The sequence below is a fragment of the Oreochromis niloticus genome, linkage group LG7 (assembly GCF_001858045.2).
Source record: "Oreochromis niloticus isolate F11D_XX linkage group LG7, O_niloticus_UMD_NMBU, whole genome shotgun sequence".
In the NCBI taxonomy this organism is placed as follows: Eukaryota; Metazoa; Chordata; class Actinopteri; order Cichliformes; family Cichlidae; genus Oreochromis; species Oreochromis niloticus.
Genome location: NC_031972.2, coordinates 56,140,426 through 56,154,395, shown reverse-complemented (window position 1 = coordinate 56,154,395; position 13,970 = coordinate 56,140,426). Strand labels below are relative to the sequence as shown.

At 43.9% G+C, this 13,970-nt stretch overlaps 1 protein-coding gene across 3 annotated transcripts in view; it reads left to right on the top strand.

The window, feature by feature from the left end:
• Nucleotides 1-13,970, top strand: part of wwox (WW domain containing oxidoreductase) — a 127,805-nt gene that overhangs the window by 25,580 nt on the left and 88,255 nt on the right. For all 3 annotated transcript variants that reach the window (XM_013268640.3, XM_019361516.2, XM_005470884.4), the window contains exon 6: nucleotides 9,998-10,086. In XM_013268640.3, the coding sequence (XP_013124094.1) occupies nucleotides 9,998-10,086 (89 nt within the window). The remainder of the gene's footprint in view (nucleotides 1-9,997; nucleotides 10,087-13,970) is intronic.

Here is a 13,970-nt window from a genome sequence, read left to right as displayed (position 1 = left end):
AGAGATTGGGGAAAAAAAAAAGAGTTTAGGAGGAAGAGTAAAGAGTCATAACAAACCCTCCTCTGTTCTCTCCTCTTCTTTTCTACCTCCCTTCCTTCAGCGTGTGAGGGAGAGATGAATGCAGCCAGTGGAATTAATTGCACTCCGTTACTGAAGATCAGCAAGTTTGCACTGTTGGCGTGCTGATCTGCCATATGGCTGCCCACTAGGTGAACACTTTGATTAATGTTGCCCACTCCCCATTTTTTCCCCACTAATATTTGATTCTGATAACTGAAACTCAGCTCCTCATTCTTAGTCTTTCCCTCTTCGCTCCTTGCACCCCTCCTGTTTGCCTTTTGTTTCTCTCTTTTTTTAATTTATTTTTTGCCGTGGTCACCCAAGCCATCTGTATTTGCAGGTAAAGTTCGGTCTCGCCCCTCTTCCTCATATTTTTGTTTTGCTTACAAAGAGTTTGTGTGATGTGGCATCGGTATCCGTGAGCATCTGTGAGATTAGAGGGAGAAAGAAAGGCCAGAGTGTTTGTTTAAGAGAGAGCTTTGGAGCTGTGGGTATGTGTCCTTCGCACTTGATTAGGCCCCTGGTGTGTTCAGTGGTTCTCTATTAGCCTCCTCAGCCTCTCGTCTTCTACTGTGCAAAGTGACTACTCTCATGCCCAGAGGTCTTAGATGCACACGTACACACACACACTCACAAACCATGCACACAGTCAGATAGGACAGTGCGCTGGGGTCCATGCAGTAACAAGGAGGTGAACAGATGCTGGAGTCACAATATCAATAGGGCTGACTGTAGGTAATAATGCCTTAGCAGGGTCCAGCCATGAGACAGCGCTAACTAGAGAGGCAAGTCTCAAGTGGAGCATTCACTATCTGCAAATCGCACCATGTGGCTGTGTGCGTGTGTGCTTGTTTGTGGGTGCGCATACTCCCATTACATGTTAGAAAGAGCCTGATTTTGCTGCAGGGGTGCAGCGCGGCGATGTCAGTGTCATCATCAGCTCGGAGACAAAATGTTCTCACCTGAGGTCACAAGTTCAAGTTTGTTTTCTTTTTTTTCCTTCACCCCCCTGCTGTAATGAGGCAGCAATTCAGAGCACTATGCAGACATCTACACGGGAAGATCTATTACGATCACACGGGTGCTTTGTTTTCCTTCTTTTTTTATGGCCTGTTCTTGCTGCTCGTCTATTTTGGTCTTCCTCAGTCTTGTTAAGTGCTGCCATTCTCCAGTGTTTGGATGTGGCCCAGAGGGCCCTTAGCGAAACCAGGGGCTGGGAATGAGCAGCGAGCCCCAGCCAGGGGGTGCCCATGGTAGACTGCCAGTCCCACTAAATCTCCCTGATTACCTGGGGTGGCTGTGGTGTGATGGGGGTGTTACCAAGGTGCTGGGCTCTCCAAAGAGGCTGATTGAGATGCAAATGGAGGCCATAACTCAGAGGTAATGCAGATCGGAGCACCTTTTGCCTTGTCCGTTCTTGCTTACTTCACTCTCTCATCACTCCCCATTTACCCCAGCATAGGAGGAGGCACTGTTATCGTCTTGGGATAAAGTTAGATATTTATCATAGAAGGAGAGAAATACTGTGCTAGGGCTGAGTATGGGAATTGATCGTGGTTTTGACTCGACAAAAGCGCCACAAACTACCAAGTTAGCTCACATATCCCTGCATTTAGCTACATCAACACCTGAAGAGACCAGAATGTTCTCCTGTTTCTTAGACAGAACAGATGGACACTATAAAGTGTGAGGGACTCCAGGCTTGCTGGTATAGAGAGGTGGAATGAACAGGGGAGGAGGAGAGGAGGAGTAATTGCATAGTCCTTTGCCGAATTGTTCTGTGGATGCAAATTTAAATCCCTCCTATTATTTTAATAATCTGCCTTTTACTGCTTGTGCTCGGATCATTTGTTTGCAAACCAGGTTATTTGGAGAGGGAGGCTCGGGGGTAATTTCATGCTTTGGAGCATTTATATCTATAACTTAATGAGGAGAGGGCCTGTTGTTTCCTGGTAATACACTGCTAGAGGGGAGCAAACTTTTTATTCTCCGTTTAGGGTACTGTTAGAGGGCAATAATGTGGGATTACTCTGATGGAATTAAGGAGCAAACTGAGGAGAGACCTAATGTAGCTTTGGGTGATAGACGAAAGTAATACTGATGGTTTAGACGGGGTTTTTTAGGTTCATGGGTTGTACCATAGGAGGATGGGCTTTCCTGTCTGCTAATCACGATAAGCAGATTTCTTCAGATTTTAGGCCTCCTTTTTTCCATCACGTCCACGTCTAAAAGAAGAAACATCTTAATCAACATGCTCTCGGCGCACCAGTTTATAAAATTCAGATATTGTCACTCAGTTAGCGCCAGGGCAGAAAGTCAACCCAGTGGTCCCAGCTCGAACTCAATTTGACACAACCTTAATAGATTTAGCTGAGAGACAAAAGGAAGACTCGCCGTCTACAGAAAGCAGCACGCAGTCTTGCGGGATGATCGGGACTCTTAATGCAGTTACTTTCCTTCAGTGGAGCCAAAGACATCGTGGGATGGAGTGATGGAGGGGAAGGTGTGTGTCCACGTCGTCCTCCTCTTTCCTCCCTGCTCGCTGTCACTCCTTCACTCCTCTGTTCCCCTGTGTAGGATCCCTCCTCCTGCAAATTGAATCAGACTGCATGAATTAAAGCAATAATTCAATTTGTTTACAAGGCATCATTTATTCTCTGTCACGCCAGTGTTCTGTTGACGATCCGTGGCTCGCCGACCCTCGACCTCTGCTGAGGTCACATGACGCACTTATTACATTTTTCAACCAGAGTCTTTTAGGCTATTATCAGGCGACAAGGGGCTAAAGATACATGATGAGAATCCTATTATTCAAATCTGCCAAGCATTTTCACTGAATGCAGAACTGCCCTTATCAGCCGACAGGACAGATCATGTAAATCGTGCTTCAGCGACTGCATTCGGGGGTTGCTGATGAACGTGCTCCTGACTTTGGAAATTGAAGTAATGTTAATAGTAAAAACAAACACTCTGATGTCAGATGGTGCCTCCCTTTTATCCCTTTGCTAAAAGGTCACTCTTACATTCCCCGTTTGTTGCACTCGTGGTGATAACAGAGTATCTCTACCGTGTGATTTCATACAAGCGAGGGCAAGATTTTCTATCCCAGAGAGAAAGAGCAAAAGGCACCATCTCCTGTCTTTCCAGACTAAACTATTGTGACAGTGGAAAATGGTAAGCAGTTTAGAATATTGCCAAACAAAAGAGCTTTTAATCAAAGTGCATACCAGACCCTGCGGAGTATAAAACACTCCCTCATCAAAAGGCCTATTATACACTTACTCACATCAAAGGCCTACACGTTCCTTAATTGCAAGATTCTTTTCTTATTCATTTATGTTATGCTTATGTTTTTATAACGCTGATACAAAAAAGGGGGCTCGGATAACCAAATCAAAGGGGCTTAATTTATTATCTCTGAACAGCCGATGTGTGTTCACTACAACAGTATACATTTGTGTAAATGTTTTTGGTGCTTTACCAGGCCTCGGGATACTGAGATGGCACAAAGCACGAGCGTTTCAGGAGAAATTAAACAGAGTAAAACTAGCAGGTTTAGATAAAGCAATCACATTACTGTCGCACTTGAAAAGAACGCATTATTTTGTACTTGAGCGAACGGAGCTTTATTGCTGACACCCCCAAACAGAAAGTTGTGTATACAATATAAATGCACAGGGCCTAGGAGTTTTTCTCCATCTCTTTTGTTATCTAACCACAACATAATCAGCAGCTAAGTCTGCTTGCGCTGTTCAGCCAGACACTAAAGTCCCTGTGCAGAATTGCAAAATAAGTTGGGTGTAAATATGTAATTGCCAGTGCTTATTCTGAGATCTGAAATATTAGGGAGCAATATGGAACGCATTAAAATCCTGGTTGTTAGGGGTATCGGTTACACTGAAGACATGCAGGAAAATGTGCACTGTCTGCGAATCTGGCGGAGATAGAGGGGGGTAAGATGAGGGGGGGAGATAGGAGCAGGAGAGGGTGAGGAAATGGAGAAGAAGAGACAGAAGAAGAGAAGAGTAAGATGAAAATCTCTTGATGTCTTTCTGAGAACATAGACACATTATTTAAATCTCCATCACTTTTTAATGTAAATCTGATCAGGCTGTGCCCTGGATGAAGGAGGGGAGAAGGGAAGTAGAGGCAGAAATGGAGACACGCACACTGACACAGAAAGCTTTATAATAAAACACCGTTAGGAGTGAAAGCTGGATGTTGCTATCTCGCTTCACACTTGATTCTTTATGAAACATAAACAAAAAAACAAAACCATTTTATATTAACAGTCTTTTTTTTTTTCTTAATGAAAAAGAACTTACTTCCACTGTGGTGGAATATTTTTAATGTGCATGTTTGTATATATGGGTGCACGTGTCAGCTTGTATGTGCGTGCTTTATGTGTGTGTTTGTGTGCAATCTGATATCTGCCTCAGGCCCCATGGCCCTGGTCTGTCTGCATCCGAAAAGCAAACTCTGCAATTATGATGACCGCCCTGTCCTTTTCATTTCCCATCGCTGTCTCTCTCTCCCTCTCTCGTTGTCTGCTCTTATGCCTTCCCCTCTCTCTGTCTTTATTTTTCCTCTTGTCTGACCTGTCTGTCTCTTTGGAAAGGTAGCCAAAGTCTCAATAGCTGTAAAATAACGCCAAGCTCGATCACCTCAAGTTTCAATGCAAAATCATCTCGCTCTTTTTCTCTGTGTGCAGTCCGTTCACCTCACAGATAGCCTCCAAAAAATGGTCATTGTTCAGATTTACTAGCAATAACCCCCCAAAAAAGCCAAACCCCAATACTTCCCTACCTAATTTCTTATATATTGTTGTGTGAATTTTGCTTTATCTGGTTGTGCGTTCATTTAGATTTTTGGAATCGCTTTCTAAAAATTACAGCATATTCTAAGACAATTTTTACTGAACTATATTATGCTGTATTATAATGCATTGTATGCATTACAGAAGCTATTCTATACTCCCACTTTACTACATTACAGGGAAATATTGCACTTTTTACTTCACTAAATTTATTTGACAGTTAAAGTTAAAGATTTTGAAAACCTGTAATGAGCGTATAAAATATAACGCCTCACTATTCAGTAAAATTAAATTACACACCAGCATATAAAGTACTTAAAACTGCTTCACCTCCACCAGCTATACCATTAAAATTCTGCTTACACATTAGTTAATAATCCAGTGTTATAAAAAGTAATTATGTAACGTCGCCTCTGTAATGACTACTTTTTGTTTATTTAAATTGCACATTGCTGCTAACAAAGATTCAATTTAATTATTCGTATATTTTTGTACTGCTGCTTTTACCCATTAAAGTAACAAATACCTCTTCTTTTACTGTTCATCTTTAAGTTCTTTTAAAGATGATTTCTGCTCAGCGCGCTTTTTTCTCCAGCTTTCTGCCTCCATGTGACTCCCTGACAGGTTTGAATGAATGATTAGCTCATTGAAGTGCTTACTAATTAACGCATTTAATTAATTACAGTTATTAGAGCCGCGCTTACTAACATGGCACGGCCGTCGCTGACCAGAAATGTCAACCGAGTACTTAACCGAGGCCTGGCCTTTTTGCTCCCCGCGTGCGTGTCAGGTGCCCCTGATGTCCATGTTACGAGCAGCGGCACGTGCGCGCCTCATTCTTCATGTTTCTCATCTGGAAAATCATCCCATGTCCTTCCTTCACCTTTCCCATATCTGCCCCTGCAATTGCTTGATTTGTAACTTGATTTCAGGAAAGGGAAAACCTGTAGATTATCCAGCTTTCATTAGAGGGGAAAAACCCAGTCCGTGTCAGAGAAAGAAGAAATCAATTTAATACAGACTTAACTGGAGGAAATTGCATATTCTGCCTGTATGTGCTGAACAGGCACTTTCTCTTCCTCACCAGAGACCTGCCTCCCTATTAATTGCAGTGTGCGTGCATGCCAGTGAGTAAGTGGATGTGTGTGTGTGCGCGCGCGGGCGTGCATTTTGTTTGTTTGTGTGTGTTTAGTGTTTGTAATGTGCAGAACGCGTGCTTTCATTTGTGCGTTAGGCGCTCGAATGCATGTCGTTACCTGAGTGTGTATTCAGTCTTTTTGTCTGTGTGGAGGTCAGTTCTCAGACCCGTGGTAGGGCACCCAGCCAGATGTGTCCTTTTCTTTATTTGCGATGTGCATGTGCGTTCTCCACACGTGGGGTGTGTGTGTGTGTGTGTGCGTCTGATTTCTTTGTTGGTGTATAGCGCATGCATAGGCACAAGTGCATGTGACTTAGCCAGGTGGAGAGGAGATTGGTTGGTATTTATGAACAAACGTCATAATTGTGACAGGATGATATATGACCTGCACATTCCACAGTCCCCCCCCTCCTTCCTTCTCTCTTTTTCTTTTTGCTAAAAATATATATCTATGATATGAGTCTTAAAAGCTGATGGCCAATTTAGTATGGTGTGTTGCGGCCAAGGTCATAGAGATCTGAGTTCCTTGGTGTTCCTCCCTCCGAGGCCTGTTCTAATCTACAGAGCAAGAAGAGGGGCTCAAAGTCATTTCTCTAATTGCTTTTATAAGGTGCCCTTTTCACATGGTGTCTTCCCTGCTCATTCACTTTCATCGCCATTACAACACCTTACCTCTGCACCTGCTGGTTAGGATATGTCCATATTATACTGCTGTTGCTTTATATTAATATTACGAATCTCATATTCAGAGGGAGTGATACTTCAAACCACAGGAATTCGACACTTACTGCATCGTCTTCCTTTACTCGCTTCTTCTCCTCGTCTGAAGCGTTAACCGGGGTCTGCGGGCTAAGTGTTTTGTGTATATATAGGGGTTTTTCTGATTCCTTAAGTGTTGCCTCTGCATTGGTGATCTATAAGAGGCGCTGAGGTGGGGAGCAGCACAAGGTGAGGGAAGATGGAAGCAGGGGTTAAAGTATGAGAGTGAAGGCTGAGAAGGATAAGGGGAGAGGGGGATGAGATTGAGTCTAGTGCATTAAGACAGTGTATTATTTGGTGGTTCCACTTGCTTGCGTCCATTAGGGGTGGCTTCTGTGCTATTAAAGGGGTCAGCGAAATGTGTGCACCTGTGTGTGCCCACACGTGTGTGTGTGTGTTTTAAGAGTTAGTAAAGTGGTCCAGTATCTTATTGAACAGGATGGGACTCCCCTGCTCTAATACTTCTTCATTTTATTGGATTGGATGGCCCCGGTTATAATTGTATTAGAGCGCTTCCCCATCTATCCTCTCCTCCTTCTCCATCTTTCTTTCAGCAGTGATCACATGTCATTCCCGGGTACGCCGCGGAAAAGACCAGGATAGAGAAGGAGAACCTCTGCAGTTGCCAACTTTCTGTATTCACGGAGGAAAAGTTTAACGGTTTCGCTCCATCCTTGCTCTTAGTCCTTCCTTCTTTCCTTCCTTATGGTGAAAGTCCTAAAGGTCATTGTCTTGTTACAGATAGCTCGTCTTCTGGGTTTGATGGCAGGTGACAGGTGAGAGGTGTTGGCAGCAGCGGTAGTCTGAGGCATCAGGTGATGTTATCTTCACGGTGACCTTGCCGATTTCTGTCCTGAACACGTGCCTGTTTTGCGAATGCGTGGACACGAGGACGCTCACTTTGCAGCGGTTTCTAATTTTTGGAGCTTATTTACAGTGTTTCTCTCAGAATTAGCCTTTCTGTTTTAGTTGTAGCGATAGGTTGTGTGTAGCTGGGGGGCGGTAAGCACTGTCACCCTGAGCCGAGCTCTGTGGTGTTGCCTACTCAGCGATTGCTCCAGAGTTAACCAGAGAGGCTTCGCTGCCTCTCACTTTTCCTTCGCCCTTGAAGAGACCAGGAGTTGTCAGGGTCCTCATAAAAACCCTGAACGATTGCGTCTATGCGTTCTCCCTGTCTTTTTCTACTCCTTTTTTTCTTCTTCTCCTTCCAAAACCTGGCCATCTGTCTAATTGTTCACCTCCATCGCTTTAATGCTTTTTACATGCTTTTTCCCCCTCTTTCCAGGCAATAAACTTTATTTTCTTCGCAAGACTTCAATCTGCAGGGGGAGGGTAGGCGGGCGGGCAGGCAGGCTGCTCACCTTCTCCCTGCTGGATTTGCTCCAGTGGCCCCTCTTCAACCCCCCCTCTATCCTCCCTCTGGTCTCCCATTACTCCATCTCTCCTTTCCTTTCCCTCCATGTCTCTAGAGAAGAGGATATGTGTTCGTCAAGCTGACACCTGCTCTCATCTTCTCTGCTGGTCATACACACAGAGAGAGCTATCCTGTTGAGGAGGCCTTATAGTGACCTGTTAATTATCATGCTGCTGTCTCTTCTGACCTTGTTGGGAGGTAATGCCTCATTTTTCTCACAGTAAAATGAACAACTGAAGATGATTTTTTTTAAACATATGTGCTGCAAACTATATTGTTACTTTGGTGACCAAATATTACTTTTCAATCCACCTGCATTTATGTGCATGCATACCTTGTGAAAGTGGCAAGGAGTATAAATGCACACTGCACATATAAGCAATTAAATCAGACAGTTGTCTCCTCTCACCTGTGATTACTGCTGTGTACAGATCATATAAGCAGGTACCCTATAATCATATCTATAATAGCCATAATCAGCCCTTTAATGCTCTGTAATAGCATCCATATAATGGCATAGAGTGGCATCAAGAGAATAATTCAGGCATAGATAATGGTGTGATAGCGTGGTTTTACCCTTGAGTCACAACATTGAATTTGTTGTGTGCGTGTGCGGGCGTGCGTGTGCCTCTGTATGCATGTATAAACACACCCTGGGGCAGTTAAGGTGTCTGTAAAATGCCTGAAGAATCACATTTCCATCAGAAGATGCTCTTAACCCTTTATTGTTTTCTTTGTGCTCACTGCTCCATGGAGCGTCCTTGCTGTGAGTGTCATGTGTACTTAGCTGTGCTGAGACAGACACACTGAGGAAAGACGTTCCCATATGACACCCAGAGACAGGAGATCAGATCAGAGGAGAAGGGATGCAGGGGAGCAACACCAGTGGTGGCGGATGGCGAGCTGAACGCCTTTCCGGGTGTAATCTGAGCTGACAGTGTTCTACTGGGATGGCGGGTGGGAGGAAGGAGGGATACCTGGTGCTACTGTGCCCAGAGACCAGAGCATGAGGGATGCTCTGGAGTCTGGAATCTACATGCTCCATCTCAATTCATGCGGCACGCACTCGTGCTAACATATGCCAGAGTCCCATGTGAGCTCATATGTTGCAGGTAGACTGAACCTGGCTTTTTTTGTCGAGGGCCTCAGCAGATAAAGGGAAAAGTGGGGAGAGACAGAAAGGCATGGAAAGACTGTGAGTTGACAGACTTGATGAACCCCGTTGTATGATTCTATTAAACAGATATGGTCCTTGCATGCATTTTTGCTGAGGCCTTTGCCCTGCAGCACAATGCTACAGTAGGATGGAGGGGATGATGAATATTTAGCCTGTCTTCAGCAGTGTGTAAATGCAGCTATGCATTCACTTCTCAAGTCATTTATCTTTTTCTTCCTCTCTGCTATCTGTCTGCTACCCTGTCTGCCAACATATGGTGTGAGATGAGCCACACACAAACACGCAGGGAGAGGACACTGTCACTACTTATGAGTTTCTTAAGAGTCTTTAGACAGGACGGTAACTGGAAACCTGGATTCTCTGTGTGTGATTTTTTACCAGACTTCATCAAAGTAAAAGTGGGGAAAACATGGGGACTACAAGCAAAGAGCGATCACTCTTCCAGGACTTGAATCACTACATTTTCCTGTGAAATAAAACAGAATGCAAACATTCAGCCTCTACTTGTGATCACTATTTCCTTTGACAACAATGATTAAAATGGGCAAAAACTAAAAAAAGTCTCAGAAATTTCTTTTAATTTGCTGTTACGTCTGTATTTTTCTGATCATATTCTTTTCTCTTTCTCAACAGCACAAAGCGAGAGTTGAAGCAATGATGTGCAACCTGGCTTCTCTGCGCAGTGTCAGGGAATTTGCTGAATCTTTCAAAGCAATGAAGCTGTAAGTAATAAACACAATGTTGTTAATTTTCATCCCTTCCTTGTTTTGGAAATGCAGGTTGTGTGTTTTTAGGATCACGCAGGCTTGGTGTAACAGATGCCGTTTATAAATTTTGTCTCCTCTTACTCTTGCCTTTGAGGTGGTCACAACTGAAATGTGCTGGCATTTGTCCCACAAAACCACACAGTAAATGGTATTGCTCATGCAGGTGCCCTGCATATGGAAAATTGCCCTGCATGATGTTGGACCTGGACAATCAAACAACATGGAGAATCTCCAGTGTGAAAAAACAGGAGAAGAGCTGGTTTAAAACTGATTTGTTAATTAAAGTTATGGCAGAGTGCCCAACTAAAAAAAATCATGGCATTTCCTATTAGTTGATCAGACTTATTTTTAGTCTAAGAGCAGGAATAAATAAACAGTTAAGTTTAAAACTGTGGGGACTAAATAGCGTCTTTTATTTAGGACTAGCAACTATTTATCTCTTTTATTATGCCATACTGAAAGGACATCTAAAATGTTACTGATGGACACCATATGGGGAAGGCCCCAGGAGTGAGTGTGTCTATTTGTGTCGATTTGCTTGACATTGGTCGAACACACTTTATGGCACTTATTTTGTGGTGGTCAGCTTTTATAGCATGTGTCTTGCGTCCCGTGGCCGCTCGTACGGTTGCTATTTTGGGGTCATAATTTCTATCATCCATACGGCTCATCCACCCGCAGGTCTCTAGGCAGGGGAGTGTGTGTTTGTGTGTGCGTAGGGGGTGTTGGTGTCAAGGGAGCCCCTTGGGGAGAGGCCGGGCAGTCATCGCCCGTAGCAGCCCTGGGGCAGGTTATGGCCATCCAGGACACGTGTCTTGGGTCACAGCCAAACCTCACGGTGGCTTCCCTCACTCTGTGTCCTATAGTTCCCTCCCTGCGCTTACATATATCCCTCCCACCCACACTCAAGTTATGCTGGCCTCCTTTCAACTCCTCAGTCCTCTCACACTTGGTTTTTTGCATATCACTGTTTACGAATGTTTTATCTGCCTTAGTTTCTCTTTCTTTCCCGTTCTCTCGTGTCGTCTCTCTGTCTATGTCGTTCTCTCTCCACCTCAGTATTTTGGCAAGGTTGTATTTCTTCATTAGCCGTGCTGTTGGGGGGGGAGTGCGGGACTCCCAGGGGACGTCAGAGTACATTAATTCTCATCAGAAGGCGAACAGAGCAGAGTGGAGGCTGGGAGCTCTGAGCTGTGAATGGCACTGGGCAGCTGTCTGAGTCTACCACCACTCTATTACTGCACGTATGTCTTCAGGCATAACATGCACAGGAGCGGCAAACACAGCACGCACAAATATGTGCATACAGACATACGCGGGCGCGCACACACACACATACACAGATTTGTAAACACACAGAGACAAACAGACACAAACACACACACATGCTCATACGCACATGCACAATAATGCTCCTGCAGCGTGTCATTGACAGGTGAAATGTAATCAGAGTCTTTTTCTTTTCCTTCTCTCGTTTCTCACTCTCTTGCTTTTAAGTGCTTTAGTCAGTGGCTTTCACGCTGCTTTGTGTTCCATTGACCCCGATTCTGCTTTAATTGCCTGTCCTTTGAAATGAAATTACCTGGATATTGATATTGTTGAATGCGGCGCAGTTTCATTGGGATGTAATTGATGGAGGACGGCACTGACAGAAGGCCCTAATACAATTTCTACTGATCGGTCCGTAATTAACACGTGGAATTTGTTTTCACCTCTGATTTGTTTTTACTGAGTTCAGTTTTAATTTCAAGCATTTAAAATGTAATAGGTGATTTGTAAAAACTAAACAAACAAATGAATAAAACTAAAAATAATATACAAACCAGACAACCTTCGTCCACAATTCTTCCATTCCTTTATATTCTTGTAAGGGTTGGATTATTTTCTTGCTCCCTTATTATGTTGCTTCTGGTGTGCGAGTTTAAATGTGGGTCAAAAAGAGTGGCGCTCTCATATCCACTGTATATGTGTTTGGAGCAAAGTGCATCATTAACGACCAGCAGTACGAGCCGAGCTCACACAGGCAATCTCTTCCTGCTGGCCTACATTATCATAGAGGTCAGGGGTCATACCCAGGGGGGTTATTTAAAGTAAATATATAAACTGATGTCTCCCCGTTCGGTAGTTAACACCCTCGTTTGACCAGCGCTGAGATTGCACGGTGCACACAGTGTTGTGTGAGGTCTTAATGTGGACAGAGGGAATGTGGTGTGCAGCAGTAGGCCTATTAAAGACATTCATTAGACCTGCGCTTATGAGAGAGGGACTAACTGGTGGGCAGTCGAATTAACAGGCCTTTTACATTACAAGCAGACTCACCAGAGGCCCATCTGAGCTGCATGGGAGAAATCGCTGTACTGACCAGAGGAAAGTTGTTTATTTGTGGAGTTTTTTGATCACCAATTTGTGATGCTTTGTTTTTCTTTTGCCTTTACAGGTCACAACGTGCAATTCTAAAGAGGTGAAAGTGTCGTAAGCGTTAGTTTAAATCAACAGCTGCAGTGAAAGGTTGAGAAGGTCAGGCGTTGTGTCTGTGATATTACTGCCCCTAGCCACTAAATTAGGGATAGAGCCAAGAGGTTTGCACACTGTTACTGTACTTCACACTCTATTAGACACGTGAACACTGGGCCAAAAACAACTAGTCTTCTTTTTTGCCTACTTTTAAGCTTAGAGCGATTTCTGAGCAAATTTCTGAGCATTACAGCAACTTTTACTCTCCTATCTCGTGTTATCAGGATTAAATGCAGGTCGCAGAGGTTGTTTATTTACAGATGTTCTTTTAATTAAGTGAGTCTTCCTCACCTTGTTTTATTTTGGGCGAAAATTTAAATATCTCACATTCCTAGTGTGTGCGTTGCTGATAAAGCGCTGAGGTCGGCGTTCTTTAAGTTGACTTGTGCCTAGGTTGGTGCTCTTTAATGAACCTTGTGTGTTCAGAGGCCTGAAGGTGATCGTACAGTACACTACTATGTAATAGCATGGGATGGCTCATTATAGCAAGGCATAACAATTCACACATTAATTTTCCAGCATCCAGTTTTTAATTAATCCAGTAGGCAGTCTTAAACACAGGGTACACAAATTGCCTTCGGCCTCATAATTAATTCTAATGGAAGAAATTAAAAATTGGTGGGGTGTGTTTGGATTGTTCGACTGTGTTACTGTGGTTTTGAGCTCGCTGGAGCGACGCTGTCACCGACAAGGATCTCTCGCTGCCCTGACCAATCCAGCAGTCTCCTTCCCTTTCCGTGTGAGCGGGGAGCGTTGCTCAGTCGCCCACACGGATTCTGCAAGAATAAAAATGCTTTGTATGTCTCCGTCTCCTAAAACATACGCTTTCTCACTGGACCTTTTTAATAATGCCAGCTCCTTTTTTATTCCGTGACTTAGTGCGTGCTTTTTCTTTGATCTGTTTTCTTCTGCTTGGCCTTTCTGAGTCGATGTGTTGGTAGCTTTGGTTACTCAAAGTGCTGCCACAGAGCCAGTATCAACATCCATTACTTCCACCACCCCTGTGTGTTGAAACTGTTTGAGATTGCTTTTCACTGTGGTGTTGCTCTTGGATCCCAGCCAGCTGTATTCAGTATCTACAGTAGCTGTGTAGCCATAGGGAGTTGCACTGGAAACCTCTGTATCATATCAGCATTACTGATGCTCTGTCTCTGTAGACCTCTAAAGTCTACCGCACTCTGGAATAAGACACCCCGTTTCCTCTCTCTGCTTTCATTTTTCTCTAATTCCCCTCTTTTAAAAAAAATAAATAAAAAAAATCCTCCCTCTGTCTCTCATTACATCTTCTTCATCCTGATATGGTAGGAAATCTTTTTCTATGGCCG